At 39.1% G+C, this 20649-nt stretch overlaps 2 protein-coding genes and 5 non-coding genes across 7 annotated transcripts; 5 read left to right on the top strand and 2 right to left on the bottom strand.

Annotated features, from left to right (window-relative positions):
- The first annotated feature begins 3608 nt into the window (after positions 1-3608).
- Positions 3609-3715, top strand: LOC148928539 (small nucleolar RNA R71). Its single transcript, XR_016129710.1, has one exon. It is a non-coding gene; the product is annotated as a small nucleolar RNA R71 (small nucleolar RNA).
- Positions 3716-6646: 2931 nt separating this feature from the next.
- Positions 6647-7576, bottom strand: LOC148928538 (uncharacterized). The gene is made up of 2 exons (XM_089056705.1): positions 7249-7576; positions 6647-7035 (listed from the first exon to the last, which is right to left on the bottom strand). Exons 1-2 carry the CDS (start codon positions 7574-7576, stop codon positions 6647-6649), a joined length of 717 nt encoding a protein of 238 aa, XP_088912831.1.
- A 4365-nt stretch (positions 7577-11941) lies between these two features.
- LOC125197407 (CBS domain-containing protein CBSCBSPB5-like) lies at positions 11942-15172 on the top strand. The gene is made up of 14 exons (XM_048096144.2): positions 11942-12129; positions 12416-12590; positions 12668-12800; positions 12879-13049; positions 13119-13194; positions 13297-13410; positions 13500-13566; positions 13639-13744; positions 13811-13869; positions 13929-14032; positions 14101-14234; positions 14327-14412; positions 14674-14763; positions 14872-15172. The coding sequence occupies exons 1-14, from the start codon at positions 11951-11953 to the stop codon at positions 15046-15048; spliced, it is 1671 nt and encodes a 556-aa protein (XP_047952101.2). The 5' UTR covers positions 11942-11950; the 3' UTR covers positions 15049-15172.
- Positions 15173-15241: 69 nt separating this feature from the next.
- On the bottom strand, positions 15242-15323 carry TRNAS-UGA (transfer RNA serine (anticodon UGA)). Its single transcript has one exon. It is a non-coding gene; the product is annotated as a tRNA-Ser (tRNA).
- A 1614-nt stretch (positions 15324-16937) lies between these two features.
- LOC125197705 (U5 spliceosomal RNA) lies at positions 16938-17057 on the top strand. The gene has a single exon (XR_007172232.1). It is a non-coding gene; the product is annotated as a U5 spliceosomal RNA (small nuclear RNA).
- A 143-nt stretch (positions 17058-17200) lies between these two features.
- LOC125197708 (U5 spliceosomal RNA) lies at positions 17201-17320 on the top strand. Its single transcript, XR_007172234.1, has one exon. It is a non-coding gene; the product is annotated as a U5 spliceosomal RNA (small nuclear RNA).
- A 144-nt stretch (positions 17321-17464) lies between these two features.
- On the top strand, positions 17465-17584 carry LOC125197709 (U5 spliceosomal RNA). Its single transcript, XR_007172235.1, has one exon. It is a non-coding gene; the product is annotated as a U5 spliceosomal RNA (small nuclear RNA).
- The last annotated feature ends 3065 nt before the right edge of the window (positions 17585-20649 follow it).

The following is a 20649-nucleotide window of genomic DNA, read 5'->3' as shown; positions in this document are numbered from 1 at the left end:
TTGAGTAGGCACCACATCACGTTGAGCTCCGTTTGGGAGACACTTCCCCCATCGATACGAGCAAACATAAGCTGAGTCATAGCACGATGGAGGTACCTCAAGACGGGGTTGCGAATTGATGAAGACTTGGCATAGCCCGCTGCATGCTCTTGCTCATTTGTCATCGCCCCCCAAACCTCTGAAAATTCATATTCATTGTCCTCTTCGGGGTTGGGATCGAAGCAATGAAAGACCCCACTAAGCTCTTCCATGGTGAGCGAGTGCCAACGGTTCCCTAGGCGGAAATCGATGCTAAGTGGAAAATTTTGGCGGCGATCCTTAGTAACCTTTAGCAAGCTTAGGAACTCGAGAGTATACTTTCGAAACGATGGCCACTTCCTTTGGAACATGTAGACGAGGCCATTCCCATCACCCACGTCGCACAACTTCCAAAAATCCTCCATGATCCCCAAAGTTTGGAGAGGGAAATCGTGGGGATATCTAGAAGGTGCCGTTTCTCGGGCCGACACTTTCTTCCACATAGCCTTTTGCTCTTCCGTGGCAAGACTAATGCCAAAGTTCTTTGCATTCTCCGGTTTCCCTTTTGATCCCATTATCCTACAAAAGAAATTACACTCTTAAAAGAGCATCAACAAGTGGGAGATCAAAAGTTCCCCCAAACTTGCATTCAACCAAGTAAAAATCAAGAGATAAGAACTTATATGCAAGCTTGAGTAAAATAGCATCCTAATTTTTAGCATAATAACATTTTAAGCAAAAACAACCAAATTAGGACACAAAAAATCATCCCCCAACGTGAATTCATCCCCCATGCAGAGACGTATCAACCAAATATCCATAAAAACCAACAATCTCTACAAAATCACAAATATTGCAATTCATGGAAGTAATAATAGCCTCACAATGCTATGAACATGATTGCTACTTTTAAACTCTAAAAACCAAGAGAGAATCATCATTCACAACTTAATAATCACCAACCAAGCAAATTTTTAAACCATAGAATTCAAAAATTCATACACATAATCATCCCCCATCATGAATTAAGAGATTCTACTGAACAATTCACCCAAAATAAAGCACAATCCATGGAAGAAGTAAAGAAAAACCCAGAAATTGAGTTAGGATTCATACCTTTTTGTGGAGAGAATTTGTAGAAGAAGAGCTCTAGACTTTGAGAGAATTGAGAGAATGATAGTGTGGGTGTGTGATTTGGTGATTTATATAGGTGGGGGTTGTGTGCAAGGAAGGAATTTGAGAAGGAATGTGAAAAGGAATGGAAAACATACCTTTTATGGTGGAAATCCCGTCTCTGGACTGCGTGTGGCGACCGCCGCGTCTCTCGTGGCGGGCCGCCACACGGGCCTTCGTAAACAGCAATCCTGGCGGGCCGCCGCGGCCCGTGCAGCGGTTACTCTGGCCCGCCCTAAGCCCGATCCTTCCTGCACATGTTAACACACGTGTGGCGACCGCCGTGCTTTAAGTGCGGCGACCGCCACCAAATTTTTTTTTTAATTTTTTTTTTGGCTTTTTTTTTTTAACAGAACAATAAAAAAACGAGAAAATAAAAAAAAATAAAAATAAAAATAAAAGAAAATTGGGTTGCCTCCCAATAAGCGCTTTTGTTAAAGTCGTTAGCTCGACTTGAAGTGGCCCACTAGTTGGGCGGATCAATAACTCGAGTGTTGAAAATTGGCATAGGGAGCAATTTGGTCCCTAGCTTCTTCCACCACTTGTACTTCCCCTCTTTCGTTTTGATGACGTATATCTCGGGGTCCTCTTTGGGTGTTTTCTTTCTCTTCTGTTTCTTCTTCTGTGGAGCAGATGTAGAAGAATTAGCATCACCCTTTTTAGAAGAGTGTCTTACCTCTTTGATAATGTAGATAGTGGAGGTAGAAGGATCCTCCGCTTCAAAGGGATCTTTGGACTTGGTCAAGTCGGTAGCCATGACTGCTCTGCACTGTTGTTCCATTTTTGCCCGCTTTGCCTCCTCAAACTTTAGCATCTCGCTCTCGATCTTATAGGTGGATTGACCATGATTATCACTGATTGTGATCTCGCCACGACCTACATCAATCAAAGCTTTGCAAGTGGCAAGAAAATCTCTCCCTAAGATTAGAGGGACGTTCTTGTCTACTTTCATGTCGAGCACAATAAAGTCGGCAGGAAAAATAAAATCATCGACTTTGACTAAGACATCCTCAATCATACCTACAGTCTTGATGGACGAGTTATCGGCCAATCTGAGTGTTACATCTGAAGATTTGAGTGGCCCGATGTTGAGCTTTTCGTAGTACTTCAGTGGCATGAGATTGATGGATGATCCTAAGTCGCACAGTGCTTTGTCAACCTTCCCTTCTCCAATTCGGCACCTAATGATGAACTGGCCCGGATCTCTTTGCTTCACTGTCCGTTCCTTTTGGATGATCTCGCTGCAATGATGCGGTAGCTTAAGGTCGGCTTTAGTCGGTTTTTTTTTCCTCATTACCGCCTCCCTTAGTAGCTTCGCATACTTTGGTATCTCCTGCAATGATTCAACAAGTGGAATGTTAGTATGGACTTTGCAAAACATGTTAAGGAATTGCTTGAACTGCTCTTCAAGCTTGAACTTCCTCTTTGGCTGAAAAGGGAGTACAATCCCGTTGTGCCGCACAAGCTCCTGCTTAGTGGACGATTCTGCCGTCTCAATGGCGGGCCGCCGCGGGGTGTGCGGCGGTCCGCCGGCGACTGGGCAGTCCTGCGTGGTTGACTCTGCCGTCTCAGTGGCGGGCCGCTGCGGGGTCTCCGGCGGTCCGCCGGCGACTGGGCAGTCCCCAGATTTCTGCTTTGCCACCCACTTCTTGTTAATATCATCCACTCTTGCTGCTGCCTTTGCTCTATCCTCATCTAACTTCTTCTGAATTTGCTCCATTTGAGTGGTAATATTGGTTACAGCTGCCGAGATTGTGTTCATTCCTTGCTCGAGGTTGTTTATCCTTGCTTCGACCACTCCGATCTTGGTGTCATTAATCTTCCTATCTTGCGTAATTACCTCCAAAATCTTCGTGATTCCTTGTTCATACTTGTCTTCCTTCTTCATCGGCTCAACCACTTCTCCTTTGCTAACATTAAATCCTGCAGGGGGTTGCAAGTAATTATTGTTAGAATAAGAAAGATTTGGGTCTGGACGGTTCCCATTATAATTATTGAAATTACCGCCCCCCTGATTAGGGCGATAATTGTTATTGTAGTTTCTGGGACCGCCTCCTTGCACGTAGTTGATTTCTTCCACAGTTGATATGGCAGTTTCGGGTGCATTGACCGCCACTATGGAAGTTGCCGGAATTGGATCTTCCTTCCTCGAGATGTCCATTTGATCAATCCTGACTCTAAGTTCTGCTAACTCCTTAGCAAAAGAACTTTCTTCGGCCTCTTCTATGGCTGCTACTCTTCTCGTGGCATGTCTTTCCTTAGAACACCCCCGACTGTTGGTGGTGAACTCCTCGATCACCGCCATGGCATCCTCTCTTGTCTTTCTTAGAAATCCTCCATTTGCCCCTGAATCAAGCATAGCACATATTTTCTCGTTAAATCCATTATAGAGGATTCCTACCTGATGGTCTATGGAAAAACCATGGTTTGGGCATTTTCGAAGAAGAGCTTTGAAACGAGCAAATGCCTCATAGAGGGGCTCGTCATGGCCTTGTGTGAACTGAAAGATCTCACTTTTGAGCTTCAAAATAGTGCCTGGCGGGTAGTATTTGTCGAGGAAGGTAGCTACGATGTCCTTCCATGTGGAGACCTTTTCTGGTGGCATACACTCAAACCACTCCTTAGCAGAATCAATCAATGAGAATGGAAAAAGTCTTACCCGTATGGCATCGTCGTCGACACCATTTAATTTCAGAGTGTTTGCGATTTCCACGAATTTGGAGAGATGGCGGTTAGCATCTTCAGTCGCCCTACCTGCAAAAGGAGTTTGCTCGACCCTTTGGATAAGGGGCATGCGTAACTCAAAATTGTTAGCATCAATACGAGGGCCGTTAGGAAAAGTGATCATATTCCCATGATTGAACATGTTCATCACAGGTAATGTTTCTCTGTTCTTCTTTTCCATGGCTTCTCGGGCTGCTCTCTCCGCATCTCTCTCATCCATCAGCAACTTCACCATCTCCTGCAGCTTCTCAATATTTATTCGGTCACCCATTGTTCCTGATCCTTTTTCACTTCTTATTATTCTACGAGTTCTTTCAAGTTCTAAATCAAGCGGCTCTAAGATGTACTTCCCAGAACGCGTTCGCATACAAAACCTGCAAGACTCGAAAATAAAAAAAACAAAAATTAAAACAAAAAGCAATAAAAATCCAAAGTAGTAAAATTATCGTTTGAAGATATCACTCCAAAGTGAATTGTCTTCCCCGGCAACGGCGCCAAAAACTTGATGGCCTTTTTATTTGCACTATAAATACCTGCAAGTATACAGAGTAGGTATAGTATAGCAAAAGGTTAGTACCAGGTATCGAACACGGGGAAGATGTACACAAAGTGTCTATCTTCTACTAGAACTCAATTACTATCTGGAGAAACAAGAATTTTTGGAAACTTTTGAAAACAGTAAATATTAAAAACAGTAAACAACTAAATGCAAGCAAATCACAGAGAGAAAAGTATAGAGATAAGGGGAATTCCAGGGATGTGCGTTCACTTTTATGGTTATACAAATTCCAAACTACAATACCCTAGCACAGTTAATACTTTGAAAGGACGAGTCACCTAGCTTATGCTCATGCGATACAAACGTTGATTACTAACATTAGGGTTGTCAATCCTAACACGTAACTCCAAAAAGCTCCTAAGACCCTTGAAAAGTCCTCATTCTCAATTAACAGTGCCGTATTAAAGGAAGCTAACTGTAGTGTCTACTAAGTGGATCTAACTCGCTAGAACTCTGTCACAGTTATGAAGCAAGTTGTATTGAATCATACATAATTGTGTCACTCAATTATGAAGCATCATGATTAACTTAGGGAAGAAACAAAGTAAAAACAAAACGGATATTAAATAGAAAACGGAATTGTATAACCAAAGTTGCTACTAACACATCCCTAGAATCCTATGAGTTTAGTTACACATGACTGAATAAACTAAAAACATAGATTGAAGGGAAAGCAATCTGAACATAAAACTAAAGCAAATAAAATCCGTAGGTTGAATCCTTGTCGTTCTTGATGTTCTTGAAATCCTTCTTCAACTCCTTGCACAATTGAAGTACTCTAGCTTTTGATCTCTATGAATGTGTTCTTGTTGTGTGTCCAAAAAAAAAAACTTCTTTTTTGATGAAGCTTGAGGTCCTATTTATAGGGGAAGATTATTCCTCATCATAGAAGGAAAAGAACTTCAAAATTTGGTAAATCTTGGAGCAAATCTAGGGCTGGTCGGATTCGCCGCCTTTCTCCGGCGGGCCGCCGCACCTTGGCCGGCGGTCGCCGGGCTGGAGTCCAGAGAATCTGACCCTTCGGTGGCGGACCGCCACATGTCCTCCGGCGGTCGCCGGGCGAGACTCTTCTCCTAGCGTAAATTTCCGAGACGGGCGTACAACTTCGCGGCGGTCGCTGGTCGCCGTCTGACTTCAGATTTCCAGACTATGCGTTTTTACTCCCCTTTTCGGCTCAAATATGCACATTTCTCACAAAACACGTCAAAATACCAAAATATATAGAATATGCAAATAATGGACATGTAGAGTGATTTTGATAACAAAAACGGACCAAATAATGGCCTTAAAATAGTGCAAAATCCGGGCGTATCATCCGTGCCTTAGAATATGTCGAGAGACATTTGACACACGCTAATCCCTTGGAAAATGTCAGGAGACATTTTGCACTCGCCCATTCCATGGGAGATGCGGAAGACATTTTGCACCCGTCCAGGTGTCGAGAGAAAAATGTCTTCAATATGAAGCCACCAGCCAAGAAGCTTGGTGGAGCCAACTTCATCAAACATGCTAAAGGCAACATGGTCATCGTGGTAACTGAAGAAGTCAACCACAACGAGAACAAAGGCTGTTGGCATATCGACACGTGCTCATGAATTGCTAGAAAGCCAGAATACATAAACAAAGCTAGCATGCTTGGGAGGCATAGCATACACAATCCCATTATACATAATCGTGACACGGTATGAACAAATTCCAAAAAAAAACTACAAAAGATTAGAGTTGTGTCGATTCATATACCATCATCGGATGTAAATGCATCGACAACTCAAGTAGTTCTAACCCTACAGATTAGTTCCCTCAATTGATATACATTAAGGTAAAACATCTAAAATAACAGCTTCATTTAGAACCACAAAAAGAAGAAACCGGGGAACAAGTGCTTGATGCTTTAAGCACGTAAAGCATCTCATCACCTTCCAAAAGGTCAAAAACAAATGCTGCACGAGCAACCTCAGGCAACCCTTGAGAGAGATCCATAAGCTCGGGCTCCATAACTAGCTTCTTAGAAGTATAGAATTGTTGTTTATGAGTTAAGCTCGCAATATCTTTCAGTTGATCAAACACTTCAGACCTCTTGGTACTGAGATCGAATTCGTACCCAATCCTAGTTGAAATCACTTTAAGTCGCTCATTTGTGTCGGTGTGGATCTGACTCATGAGATGAAGGACTCAGTCCATCTTGTCTTCTATTTTCCTTTTCTTCACAACTTTCTTTGCCACCTTCACCCCAGCCCGAGACCCAGACCCAGTCCCAGACCCTGCTTCAGCCCCAACCCCAGCAGCAGATCTTGCCCCAAAACCAGTAACGGACTGGCTCTCATCTATCATCTCCGGGAGAACACCATCTGGGAAGACTTCGCCAGGAAATAGCTCTTCGAACGTCATGGGGTGGGATGTACCAGCATCGTCAGGTTGGTACTCATTAGTACCGTAGATTCTTCCAATTGCATCCCCAACGTCTACCGTCTTTACATCCTCGGCACGGTCCTTGACGAATATCTCCTTCCAATCTTCTATTTGAGGCCATGACTTGTTCCTCATGTACTTTGCATGACTATCTTTGTATGGATATTAATAGTCCAACTTATAGACATTAGCAGATACAAGTAGCTAAGTATTTATCTTTAAATATGCAGAAACAAATAGTGAATACCAAATGCAAATAGATAAGTTATTGATAATCATTGTTTTCAAATATACAGATACAAATAACCGTAGAGGTAATGTCAGGTTAAGGGAAAAAATTTTATTTGACTACACGAAAGTATCACATACCTTAACAAATTGAGCCCACTGGTCATCATCACACTCAATTTCGTAATTACCATCCGAGTTGAAGCCAATACCATTGTGGTTAAGCATCACCATAAGCGACCCGCAATTCCTCTTCCAAGTTGTTATCTTCAAATAAATGTGGGGGTGAGGGAGGATGTCCGTTTTGGAAAATTCACGCTTTATCGCCTCCTTGATACGTGTTAGATAACCTGCTCGGTAATCATTATCTCCCCTCCACTCGTTCGCTGCCAAGTCCTTCAACGTAGCCATAAGGATCTTTTCCTCGTAAACTGACCAAATACGCTTGGACACGTCGGTTTTCATATTCTTTGTGGTGCCCAAGTCATTGCTGCCTGCAACCGGATTGCAACCCATTAACAAAATAACAAGCAATCGATGCGGGTGAAGTTTTGACCAACAAAATATAATGTAAAACAGCATTACCATCTAGTATAGGGCTACCATCTTCCTCGTTAACTCCTATCTCCTATCTTTTGAGATGCCATTTAAAAAACAAGCTTTGAAGAGATTCAACCCAGATACTGCAGCCAAAAAAAATATTCAAATAACACACCTCATCTTCGACAAAACTTGACAGTTGATTGGTATTATGAGTAATGAGTAATGACAGTTGAACCCAAATACTGCATTCAAAAAATTATTCAAATAACACATCTCATCTCAAATAACACATCTAACTCCCCATCTGTTTGGAATTATGAGTAATGAGTTTACATAGATGATGAAACTATTGCATTGTGCAACAAAACACCATTCAATTACCGGTTGCAATGACATCAAACACAACATAATTTCAGATAGGGTTTCACAGATGACAAATACACACGACATAAACCGAAATAATCCACCTATCTGAAGTGAGGTATGCTCGAAACTAATGAATAGAAAACTAACATGTGTAGATTCACACAAAGTACGTTATCGGAATTTGATTTGTGGTTATCGATCCCCAGCGGCGGTGTTGTGTGAAATTCAATCTGGGAGTGGCGCGCTCTTCAATTTGTGGGCGGGTGTTTTAATTTGGGATTGAAATGAAATAAGGTTGCTTAGGACAAAGTTTGCAATAAGCAATTTTAATGAGGACAGGTTTGTCCAATGAAGTTGCTATCAGAGGTTTGTATAAGCTGAATCAAAGCACGTATAAGTTATATTAGCTTGTGAATCAGGACAACCAAACCTCACATGAGATTTGGGTTTTAAACAACAATCATGGAAAGTCTGATTGAAAGAACCTTATCTGACCCAGCCCCATCATACCAATCAAATGAACCCTCACATTGGTAAAATTCATTTATTTTTATTCTACTAAGTACTACTCCAAGAGGATGGAATAGTGGGCTATTTTAATTAATAACCAAGAAACCAAGGCCCAAACTTGAAGTTCGATCAGAATATAGAAATAGGGTTTAGGGAGACATAGACTTGTATGGGAAATTTTTAATTAATATACCCTCCATTCAAAAAAAAATAGGCAAAGTTATAAATGACACGAATTTTAATGCATAATTGGTAAAACAAGAGAGAATGAGGAAAAATATAGTGGAAGTAGTGTTAGTAGATTGTAAGTTCACATTTCGAATGATGTGTATGATTAGTATTGGTTTAAAACTTTTCATTTTTAGAATTAGTCTAATTTTGGTAGACGGCCAAAAATGGTAAAACTTATCTATTTTTTGTGGACGGATGGAGTAATCAAGAAGTTGAGGCTCAAAATTTGAAGTCCTAGTAGAATAAAGACTAAAGTCCAAATTTGGTATTTACATTTGCTCTAGAAAACTCTTAGGTCATTTGCATTATGTTTGTTAACTTTTAGTCTCAAATAATATGCTTTGGTCTAAAGTTAACATTTTCCGTTAAGCTTCACGGTCAAACATGATTTGACCAAATTAGTGACTTAATTATAAATTTAATTTGTCAGATTAATCTAATCAATTTAATACTAAAATTTATAATATTTTTTCACCTATAATGTAAAGGACTAAATACAGACTTTAGTTCAGAATAAATCATAAACACGATGCTTCCTAAACATGAAAGAATCAACCCCGATGCTTGTGGATGGTGTGTGGTCGGCGGCCGGCTCCGCCGAACGGCGTTTCTCTGGAGCTGGCGGTGGGGTCGGCCAACCCAACTCCTTTAGCTCTGCCCTTAGTATATATATATATATATATATATATATATATATATATAGGTCCATGATCAATTGAGATTTTGTAGGGTAATTGATAAATGAGATGCAATATCAGTCACTCATTTTTATTAAATGAGTGGTCCAGATTTTGCCACACAAAAAATATTTTTAGATTAATTAATTATGAAAGGGTAGAATGGTAATTTCATATTTAAATTGGATTCTTCAGCTTGTGTACTCACTCTCCTTCCCAAATACTGTCGCTGATTTCCATCCCAGCGCCGCCCCCAAAATCTCTGCCACAATCTCCGTTGGTGACAAGCTCCCCAATGCCACCCTATCCTACCTCGACGCCTCCGACGAGCTCCAGACCGTCTCAATCACCGACCTCACCGCGAATAAGAAGGCAATTTTGGTCGCGTCCTCCGCCGCCGCCTCCTTCATCCGCGCCCTCAGCAACACCGCCATCGCCTCGCTCTCCTGCGTCACTCTCTGCCACGTCACGTTCTCCATCTCCATCCTCCTCACACACTCCTCCAGCTCCATTTTCCTCCTCCCTGCTCTCGAGATCTCGTCGTCTCTCTGCTTCAGCAGAGACTGGATCTTCGAATCGTAACTCCTCACCAGGAGCGCCGTCTGCCGCCGCTGCTCCTGTAGCACGATTCTCAATATGTCCGTTCTGTTTCGGTTGACTAAAATTGCAATTAGTAATTACTTCGTTTTCTCTTCAATTTGAAAGCAAAAAATGGTTGATTTGATTTGTGAATTCATTTGTTAATTATGTGGGTTCGATTTCTCTAAAATCGAAAGCAAATTACAATTAATTTGTGAAATATATGGATGCAGTTTTTAATTGATTGTGTTGCTGGAATTTTTAAGTTGCGTAGATAAGGTGTTTGTGATATTGCCTAAAATATTATTGTTGACATGAAAATGTTTATTTTTGGCATGAATTATATAGCTCGTTGATATAATAACGTTTGTGGTTGACATGAATTATATAGGGTGTTGGCATAAATTTTATGAAAAATGTTGTTGACATGAATTATATGTAAAACGTTGTTGTTAACATAAATAATATACGTCGTTGACATGAAAATATTTGTTGTTGACATTAATTATTTGTAAAATGTTATTGTTGATATCGTAGTTGACATAAATAAAGTTTGTTGTTGACATCGTAGTTGACATAAATAACGTTTGTTGTTGACATCGTAGTTGACATAATGTCTCTGTAGTTGACATCGTGCGAAAATGACAATTATACCCCCTAGTTGACATAATGTCTCAGTAGTTGATATTGCGCGAAAATTGTTAATGAGTGGCTGAAAATGCATCTTAGTTCTCAATTAGGCCCAAAAATCTCAACCTAACAAGACCCTATATATATATATATATAGGGGTGTGTTAGGGTCCTTACAGCATCTTAGCGTAAAACACAGCACAAATCACAGCCCTTGGATTATTAGATTGGATGGCTGTGATTTGTTACATTATGATACTAAAAATCTACATTATTAGGCGAGGTACATTATTAGACTAGAAATGTACATTGTAAGACTAAAACTGTACATTTCTAAACTAAAATGCTACATTATTAAACTAAAATGCTACATTATTATCCGAGCTACATTATTAGTCTAAAATTCTACATTATTAGATGACACGTGGCATTAATCTAACCATTAGATCATATGATCCAATGGACTGCAAGTGCTTTGAGTTTTACTTATACTTAGCGTTCTAACCTGAATACATCCCTATATATATATATATATATGCAAAATCCATAACTAAAATCAAATGTTATCCATATGTTTATAAATTCTATATTCATAATAAATTCTAGCACATGAAGATAGTGTTAGTTAACTAGATACACTTGGTATGAATTGTTAACAGTATTTACTTTTACAAGCTACAACTTGTACAAGCTACTTGTGATCATCTTTTAATTATCACTGTCCCATTTATAATTAATTGTCTGTATTACTACTATTGTTCATATTTCAATTTCACTATTTTAGCAAATGAAAATTTCATTTCTATTTCCATACATGTATATTATACTAGTACAACTAGTTATTAATGATTTATTCTTCCATTTAATAAGTTAAGTAGTGGAGTACTACATTTCTATTTAGCAGAGTTTTAGAAGAAAAAATCATTGTTTTAATAAAAAGAAAATCCTACTCCTTTGTATCCATGAAGAAACAAAACAATGCATGCCCCTCCCAAAGAAAGAAAAAATCATTCCAAGGCTTGAGTTTCTCCATTCCTTCTCCATCCCAACAAATTCCAACCCCATAAACAAAACAAATTTCCCAGAAAAAAAAAAAAAGAGAAAATAAAAGAAAAGGAATATTCAACATCAATCCTGCCTCTTTGGCTCGTAGCAATAGCCATTTTCACGGTTAATAGAGCTTGCTCACCCCTGGTAATTTCAATCCATTTTGCATGCATGCATCCGGATTTCATTTTTTATTTCTTTTTTCAATTTGATTTTATTAATCAATCAATACAGGAGGAGTTGTTAATCGGAGTAAATGATGACGAGTCAAGGGGGATTGCCATCGTCCACCAAGAGAACCTTGTCGACGTCCTTGACTATGCATCCACCTCCCCGCAAGAAATCCCTCGCCGCCTCTGAAGGCACCGGAGCCTTCTTGGGCTCTCCCTCTCACCGCAGATCTCAATCTCTTTCCCTATCCACTCCCCGCTCCATGTATCTTCTCTAATTATTTCTCTTTTTGCATGTTATTTGTGTTTTGCCACAAAATGCCAATTTATAAAATTTGTGAATGATGAAATAATTATGTGTTCATAATTGCAAACACGTACCACATCAGACAGTATCAAATTAATGTGTTGTTGACGGTCCTAGCAATAAGTTTAGAATATACTCAATTTTTTCTTCATCTCCCATTACAACTTTTTATGCTTTAGCTACAAATTGAAGAGAAGCAATAGTTTTAGTGCTAGTGAAAGTACTAAAGTATTGTGATTGACAGAAACAGGGCATTGTCAGGGGAGAGGACGGTGAAGAGGCTGCGTATGTCGAGAGCTGTGACAGTGCCTGAAACTACAAGTATCAAAGAAATCTGTCAGAGGATGGCTTCAAGAAGAGTTGATGCATTGTTGCTCACTGATTCCAATGCATTGCTCTGCGGAATCCTCACAGATACGGTATCAACGTTCGTTTATAATGTTATTAATGTTTCTTCTTATTTCCTTTCTTAATCGTAATGTTTGTGTCAATGAAGGATATAGCTAAAAAGGTCATCGCTCGAGACCTCAACTTGGAAGAAACACCGGCTTCCAAGGTTATGACCAAGAACCCCGTCTTTGTCCTCTCCGACACTCTTGCTGTCGAAGCCCTCCAAAAGATGGTTCAAGGTAGCTAGCTACTCTATGCATTGCCATTTGCAAAATCATGCTGCCTCAATATTCCTTTCTCCTGATGTTTGTTGACAGGAAAGTTTAGGCACTTACCTGTTGTGGAAAATGGCGAGGTGATTGCGCTGCTCGACATTACAAAATGCTTGTACGATGCCATTGCCCGCTTGGAGCGTGCAGCTGAGAAGGGGAAGGCCATTGCAGCAGCTGTTGAAGGTGTCGGGAAGCAATGGGGACCCTCAGCCTCTGGTTAGTCCTTCTTCTATGTCATCAACGAGATACGAGATTTTTTATTGATGTTGCTTCTGCAATTTGCAGCTCCCAACACGTTCGTTGACACACTTCGAGAGCGCTTTAAACCCTCCTTGTCTACCATAATTTCTGAGAATAGAAAGTAGGTAATATCTTCACTTGTAGTACTATTTGTTAATTCCTTATGTCAGTCTTATACTATATGTAACAAAGATAATTTTTCTACTTATTTTGTGATGTTTAGGATTGCTACAGTCGACTCAACTGACACGGTGGTAGCTGCTGCAAAAAGGATGCAGGAGCAACGAGCAGGCTGCGTTGTCGTATCAGTCGATAACAAACCTCAAGGAATACTAACGTGAGCTAATAATGAGATTAATTAACATAGAATATGCATTATAAACTATGTGGATTTTACTCTTTCTTGTACTTGGCATTTTCTCTTAGTTCAAGAGATATAGTGAGGAGAGTCGTCGCGCTCAATCTTCCGGTAGAAACCACTCTAGTTGAGCAGGTAAGACTTTAAATATTTCGCAACATTTGGATTTACCGACTAGCAATTTGAGTTGCTATTCTTGAGGTATAGGTGATGACTGCAAATCCAGAATGTTCATCAATTGATTCTACTATAGTTGAGGCTCTTCATAGCATGCATGATGGGAAGTATATGCACCTAATAGTAGTTGATAAAGGTAAATATCCAAATTAATCACCCAAAATTAACATTGTTTGTAGACTAAATAATCTCATTACTACAGATGGACTGCTTGTAACTGTGATTGATGTGCTCAATATAACTCATGCGGCCGTGACTCAGGTTTGAATTTTACTATTGCCAAAAACTACAACGAACTTGACACTTTTGCGTATTTTTAGGTTGGTAGTGCTGGATTTAACAATGAAGGTGCAAGCAGCATGATTCAGAGCTTCTGGGACTCTGCGATGGCGTTAGGCCCTGAGGACGATGATGAGATCCGGAGGTAGGTGCGTTGTATCATTCTTGCGGATTGATTATCTGTTGCTGATTTTTTCCTATGATTTTCGCAAGTGTGGCTTCGACGATGAGGCTGCAATCTGAGGGAGGTGAGACTGCTCTCTTCTTTCAGCAAAATTCTTCAGCGGCCAACGTTTTCGCTTTCAAGATCCAAGACAAGAAAGGAAGGATGCATAGGTTCATTTCCGGTGAGTTTTTCAAAACTAGAAAATGATTGCATGATGATGTATAGAGGATTCGGCTTAATGGCAAGTGAACTAGTCGGATCGTCGTCTTACAGATGATTCCCACATGTCGGAACTCATGACGGCTATCCTTCAGAGAGTTGGAGCTGAGATTAATCGCAACAACCTTCCACAGATTCTGGTAAACTCTTCATTTCTCGAGTGGTGTTTACTTTAAGTGACGGTTTTGATATTGGAGTATTCCTCAAAAGGCCTCATATGAATCGAGTTGGGGTAGCTGTTATATATGCTTGCAATTCTTAATCATTCTCCGATGTGGGATATATGGTTTGCAGTTTGCACCCCATTTCATTCACTATTTGAAGAATAAGATGGTCAAACGAATGAAAATTTAATCAATTCATCAAAATAAATAGTGTGTTACATTTCTCATCTATGGCAGTACGAGGATGAAGACAAGGACAAAATCGTCCTTGCATCCGACAGCGACCTCATTGCAGCCGTGCACCATGCAAGGCTACTCGGCTGGAAGGTAGCACCTTGTCACAAAAAGATAATTTAGCGACAACGCAGCTAAACTGTAGAGTGTATTTTTAGTAATATATACTGCTCCTAATGAACACCACATTGTTGATGGCAGGGATTGAGGCTATATTTAGACTACTCGGGAACACTGCAGAGGGCGTCCAAGTCAAGAAGCATGCAGTATACTCAACACGATGCATCGTCTCAATCATACACCGGCAGCCTTGCAGCCGGGGCAGTGCTAGTCACCGTTTTAGGCGTCTATGCGGTGTTGAAGCGAAATCGGAACTGATAAAATTGATTTGTTTTTGTATGAAGATATCTACTTGCTGGAAGCATAGATTTATATCTATATGTGATCAATTGATACATAATTTAAACCGAGCTTATATATGCAGCCTCATTGTAATTGAAAATTTGGACTTAGTTAGATGCATAATACTGTATAAAATGTGAAACAAACAAAATTGGATTAAAAATGAGGTCGTCGACAGCAGGGTTCGAACCTGCGCGGGCGAAGCCCAATAGATTTCAAGTCTGTCTCCTTAACCACTCGGACATATCGACTAATTTGACTTAGGAGTGCTGCACATTGTATTCCTTAATTCTTTAATACACATGCTCACAATTAGAAAATTTTGTGCCACAACTATAGTGATATTCCATATATGTTCTCAATCCACAAATCGATATTAACTTCACACAATATGATACATTTTTTTAATGAATACAATGATAGTATTCAAAACAAATTAGTTGTAGTTTTATAATGAATTGATATTTTTTTTTACGCGGGGTATCTTTTAAGTTGAAATGTAATGATTTAGTAATTTTCATTTGGAGTGAACGAGTTCAATTGATATATCAGTTGATGGTACAAACCATATCAGTTGTCAGTATAAAATATTTTAGTTCAATTAATATATTTTGAACTATCAATAGATAATTCTCAGAGTTCGATTTTAAGATATAGTAGTTATTAAATGAACCATATCCACCAAAATTAAGATTATTTAAATAGTAATGCACCTCCACAATGTATCCCTAGTTTGATCATTTTTCCTAGCATCTCTAGTCAAAATATTATTCACTCTAAACAGGGAATTGTGATAACTAGCTTCTCAATCATGAATCATTAAATGGACTTATGGGTATTGATTTCTTGCTCAGCCAATAAAACCCAATCGTGAAGATACAAATGCATCTATGCACTTTGAAAATGGAAATTTCGAATTTGATTTGATTACGTTGAAAACTAAAATATTCTAACTTATACCAATAAAAAGTTACTGAAAAGAAAGAAAATTAAATCGTTAGGCATCAAATTCCAATTATATAATCACACAGTGGACGACAGAATTTATTGGCGATGATTTGTGTACTCCTAGACTTTTATCTTTAAAAAGTTACGAAGTTGGGTGTTCGATTGATAAGACTAAATCTCATAATTAAATATGTATCATGTTTGGTTCATAAGATTGTCCTCCACAATTTAATCCTAGATGGATAGTCTCATGATAATTAGTCATACCCCTTCCCCCTCCAATTAAAATAATTCCAAAAGTTAATCTTAAATGGATTGTCTCATAATAATTAGTCATGGCAACCGAACGCCACATCAGGTACTAGCATTATACTATATTCTCCCACCATCTCAAAGACATGTACGAATTTTTATAAATAGTACACTACTAATAGAATCATTATGATATAGTATTTGTTTTCCGCTGTTTGCATTTACAAATTTTATTATCCACATACCACAATTAATGAAAATAATAATTTATCACATAACTTATCACATATTATTATTTATTAATTTAATACATGGATAATTGGATATAAAAAAATAAATAAGTCATTCTTTTACATTGTAGATATGTCGGTACACTGATGGTTATAGGAGATCTTTCAGTCGATACTTTAGTAGAAATAAGTTATAGATATTCTCAACCAATATAGGTGTAGAGTATCTGTAGCGGATTGTTGGAAGTATCGATTCGAAGTCACTTTCTATCTTAGAAAACTGCTGACAATAGACTGTGATAGCATTGAATGGATCATGTCGAAATAAGTATTGTTTGCTGGTTAAACCAAGAACGAGATTTTGATGTTCATTTATTTTTTAAATCTATACAAGTAACACTGAGCATACTGTGTCTGTGTTGGTCGTAAACATGCAGTTGCGCGTCGAGCAGATAACGAACTAATCTTTCGCCTTTTACTAAGGAATATCGTGTGCTTGTTGCTTATAAGCGGCATACGCCACTTTTTGGAGGGGTGTCTTCTTTCAAGGAGGCCGTCTAAAAATAGTGTCCTTGCTTTAACGGAATTACCATTATCTAAAAAAAAGTTCTAATCAAGACTAATTCGATTTATTTCAGTGCATTAAATCTATACAAGTAACACTGAGCATGCTGTGTCTATGTTGGTCGTAAACATGCAGTTGCGCGTCGAGCAGATAACGAACTAATCTTTCGCCTTTTACTAAGGAATATCGTGTGCTTGTTGCTTATAAGCGGCATACGCCACTTTTTGGAGGGGTGTCTTCTTTCAAGGAGTCCGTCTAAAAATAGTGTCCTTGCTTTGACGGAATTGCCATTATCTAAAAAAAATGTTCTAATCAAGTCTAATTCGATTTATTTCAGTGCATTAAATCTATACAACTAACACTGAGCATATTGTGTCTATGTTGGTCGTAAACATGCAGTTGCGCGTCGAGCAGATAACGAACTAATCTTTCGCCTTTTACTAAGGAATATCGTGTGCTTGTTGCTTATAAGCGGCAGACGCCACTTTTTGGAGGGGTGTCTTCTTTCAAGGAGGCCGTCTAAAAATAGTGTCCTTGCTTTGACGGAATTGCCATTATCTAAAAACAATGTTCTAATCAAGTCTAATTCGATTTATTTCAGTGCATTAAATATGGTCAAACAATAATATATTTGGAAAATAATTCATATAGAGATAACAAGAAGCTCAAATACTGGACATAGAATATAATATCTTAAACACAAAAAATAAATTCAAATTCAAAAGATGCCCGAATTTGATAATATAGATTAAATGTTAAAATCAATATTAATCACGATAGTGACCTTATTAATATTCTTTAAACACTTATTCAAATCTTTCTTATCTTATTAATATTCTTTAAAGACTTATTCAAATCTTTTTTAATCTTTTGTCAATGCCAACAAAAATCTATAAATATAAGAAGAAAATCAGTTCACAACTAATCAGCTCAAAAGGCTTGTCTAACAGTCACATTGTTAAATTTAAAATTTCAAAAATTAACAAGAAAATAACCTTTAAGTTCATCTTCCCATTCTTATGATATTTTCAGGAAGCACAATACCCACATTCATGCTCTTCCGCAAGGACAAGCTCATGGATCCCACCATTCTATTATTCAATGTAAATACTTCAATTACTAAAAACATTTCTACAATATAAAGATACATTAAAATATAAAAAATACATAATTAAATCCTAAAAAATAAAAATTGCGTAATTGAAATCCTAAAAAATAAAAATACATAATTAAAATCCTAGAAAATAAAAAAACACATAAGTAAAATCCTACAAATTAAAAATTACATAATTAAAGACTGAAAAATACCCCCGTGGAAGACTGGTCATCTATCTCCAATGTTCTTCGGAGACCCCGTATTGTTGCCACATGTGTTGCAAATTGGTCGGGAGTCATGTTAGACCTATCGGCCATATTGAGTTGACCCAAGAGGGTCCACAACGAGTTGGTCGGGGGTTGAGGTGGCACAAAGAGAGCGGGAGAGGGATCGGGGGCGGATGGAGTCGGGGCGCGACGGCGGTTGGCCGTCGCCTTCTTCCTTCCTTGCGGCCGGCGGGAACTGCTCGGGCCAGCGTCGGGGCTACCCAAGTTAGTTCCGACAAGCTGGGTAGCCACCTCATCGCAGGCGCCGTCGGATAAGACTACCGACCTCGACCGTTTGCTGGAGGAGCTGGAGGAGGATGTTACTACGCCGCTTCTATACTTCTCAAGTGCACCTCCTGCCAACAGATGATGTACTTGAACGGTTTGAAATTCAAGGATCGGTAGGTCGCCAAGGCGGGATGATGTCGAGCTCGCTCTTGCCGCTCCCCGCCGACCGCTCTTTCTGGAGGTGATACCCCTGGAACTTACAGATTGTGTCGTTGGCTCTGAAGATGGAATTGCGCACCATACTATCATTGCGATAGATGGTTCCCCTGTTCCCCCTGGCCTAATTTCATTGTACATACGAGTGGCGTGGAACCAAAATCTTTCCTCGCTTTGGTTCGTGCCAACCTCCGGATCTTCAGAGACTGCCAGGTAGGCTTTGAATAACTGACTCATCTCCGTCGGAGTGTATGGGGTGCGGGTATCACGAGTAAGAGAAGTAGAAGTAGGAGTAGGAGTAGAGCTGTCGCTCCCTCCCAAGCCGGATTTGGGTGCCCACTCGTATCGCCCATTGGGGGCATCTTGGTCGTCCACCGGGTAAGGCCGGTAGCCACCCGGAACTTGAGAACCTTGGGTTTGAAGAGGGGCTTTGAATTGCGTTTCCGGACTAGGGAATGGTTGTGAGCCGAACCATTCGTGGTTCCAACCGCGGGAGTCGAAGGGGTGATCGTCGGAGCTGGACATTGTTTTTGTAAGAGTGAAAGATTGAGAATTGATGAGAGAATTTAGATGAGAGAATAGATGAGAATTGTGTAGTGTGGTGGGAATTTTTTTGTGTTGAAGTGGAGGTATTTATAGATGAAAATGTGAATTTTTGGGAAAAAAATTTGAAAAATAAATTAAAATTGTGTAGATAACGGATATAATTTATTGGGAAGTGGAAAAATCTTTTTTTTTTTTTATTTAAAAATGATTTTTTTATATTAAATTTCAATTTTTTTAAAAAAAATATATAAATAAAAACCGAAAATGCCAACGGCTAAGCCGTTGGCTAATCGCAGCCCGCCACGTAAGCCTACTTAGCGGCACAGACGACAACGTGTAGCGGCGAGCAGCGTCGCCTTGCCAGCGGCACGGACGGCGTCCGTCGGCAAGGACGACCGCTGTGGCTGCTCTTATCTTCCATTGTTATGCATCTCGATTGATTTAGTTTGTCAATTGTATTGATGATCCCTTATTTTCTGTTTCTGTATTTACCTTCATGTCTCTTCAATTTGAATTTTCATACCATATTTCGTGCTCCTTGCACTCTCATGTGATCACCAACTTCATTCACTTATGCAATGCACACAGCCTTGCTTCCATCTTGAACTTGATCTTTGCAACGTCGTCAGTGGCAATGACGAGAGGTTTGGACGGTTTCAACGAGTCCAATGGGAGGTCCAAATTCAGTGGTACAACTGGCAAATCCACAGGGTCGCGATACTGGCAAATTTCGCCGTCAGCCAATCAGAGTGTCCAATGCCAAAAAGTCTGAAAGGTCACGCCTCGGGCTATAACATTCTTGACTTGATCTTTGATGTTGGAAAAGTGTTATATTTTACTTCTTCCATTAACTCATCACACTTATATTTTATTAATTACTATAAAATTAATAATATATAAAAATATAAAATCATTATACTACTTTTTCTATTTATTTTTCACTATATTTATTAAAACTTGTGGCACTAAAAACAATATCAATTAATGGGGTTACGCATGGAGTACTACGAGGGCATCCCAGTAAACTCCTACCAATCATACTCCACCTTCATAGATAAGGTATAAACCATTGGCTCACATTTTTCTCTTTTTTTATTGCATATAACAAAAAGTAAAAAAATTAAAATATTGGGACTAAAGAATCTAACAGTTGAATTTTAAACAATATCTAAATACATAACCTGACAAAAATCGAATTTAAATATACTATCTGAAAGAATACCCAAAAAA

This window comes from Salvia hispanica, chromosome 4 (assembly GCF_029641045.1).
Source record: "Salvia hispanica isolate PSC_SH4W2 chromosome 4, Shi_PSC_v1, whole genome shotgun sequence".
Taxonomy (NCBI): domain Eukaryota; kingdom Viridiplantae; phylum Streptophyta; class Magnoliopsida; order Lamiales; family Lamiaceae; genus Salvia; species Salvia hispanica.
Note: the sequence above shows the minus strand (reverse complement) of the source record. Positions and strands in the feature narration are given on the sequence as shown.

Excerpts from the sequence above, each read along its gene's own strand:
- LOC148928538 (XM_089056705.1), bottom strand. The coding sequence starts at position 7,576 with ATGAAAACCGACGTGTCCAAGCGTATTTGGTCAGTTTACGAGGAAAAG. Across the intron at positions 7,036-7,248 it reads GGCTCAATTTGTTAAGGTAT|ATAGTCATGCAAAGTACATG; the intron begins GTGATACTTTCG and ends ATCCATACAAAG.
- LOC125197407 (XM_048096144.2), top strand. The coding sequence starts at position 11,951 with ATGATGACGAGTCAAGGGGGATTGCCATCGTCCACCAAGAGAACCTTG. Across the intron at positions 12,801-12,878 it reads CCTCCAAAAGATGGTTCAAG|GAAAGTTTAGGCACTTACCT; the intron begins GTAGCTAGCTAC and ends GTTTGTTGACAG. Across the intron at positions 14,764-14,871 it reads CAAGGCTACTCGGCTGGAAG|GGATTGAGGCTATATTTAGA; the intron begins GTAGCACCTTGT and ends TGTTGATGGCAG.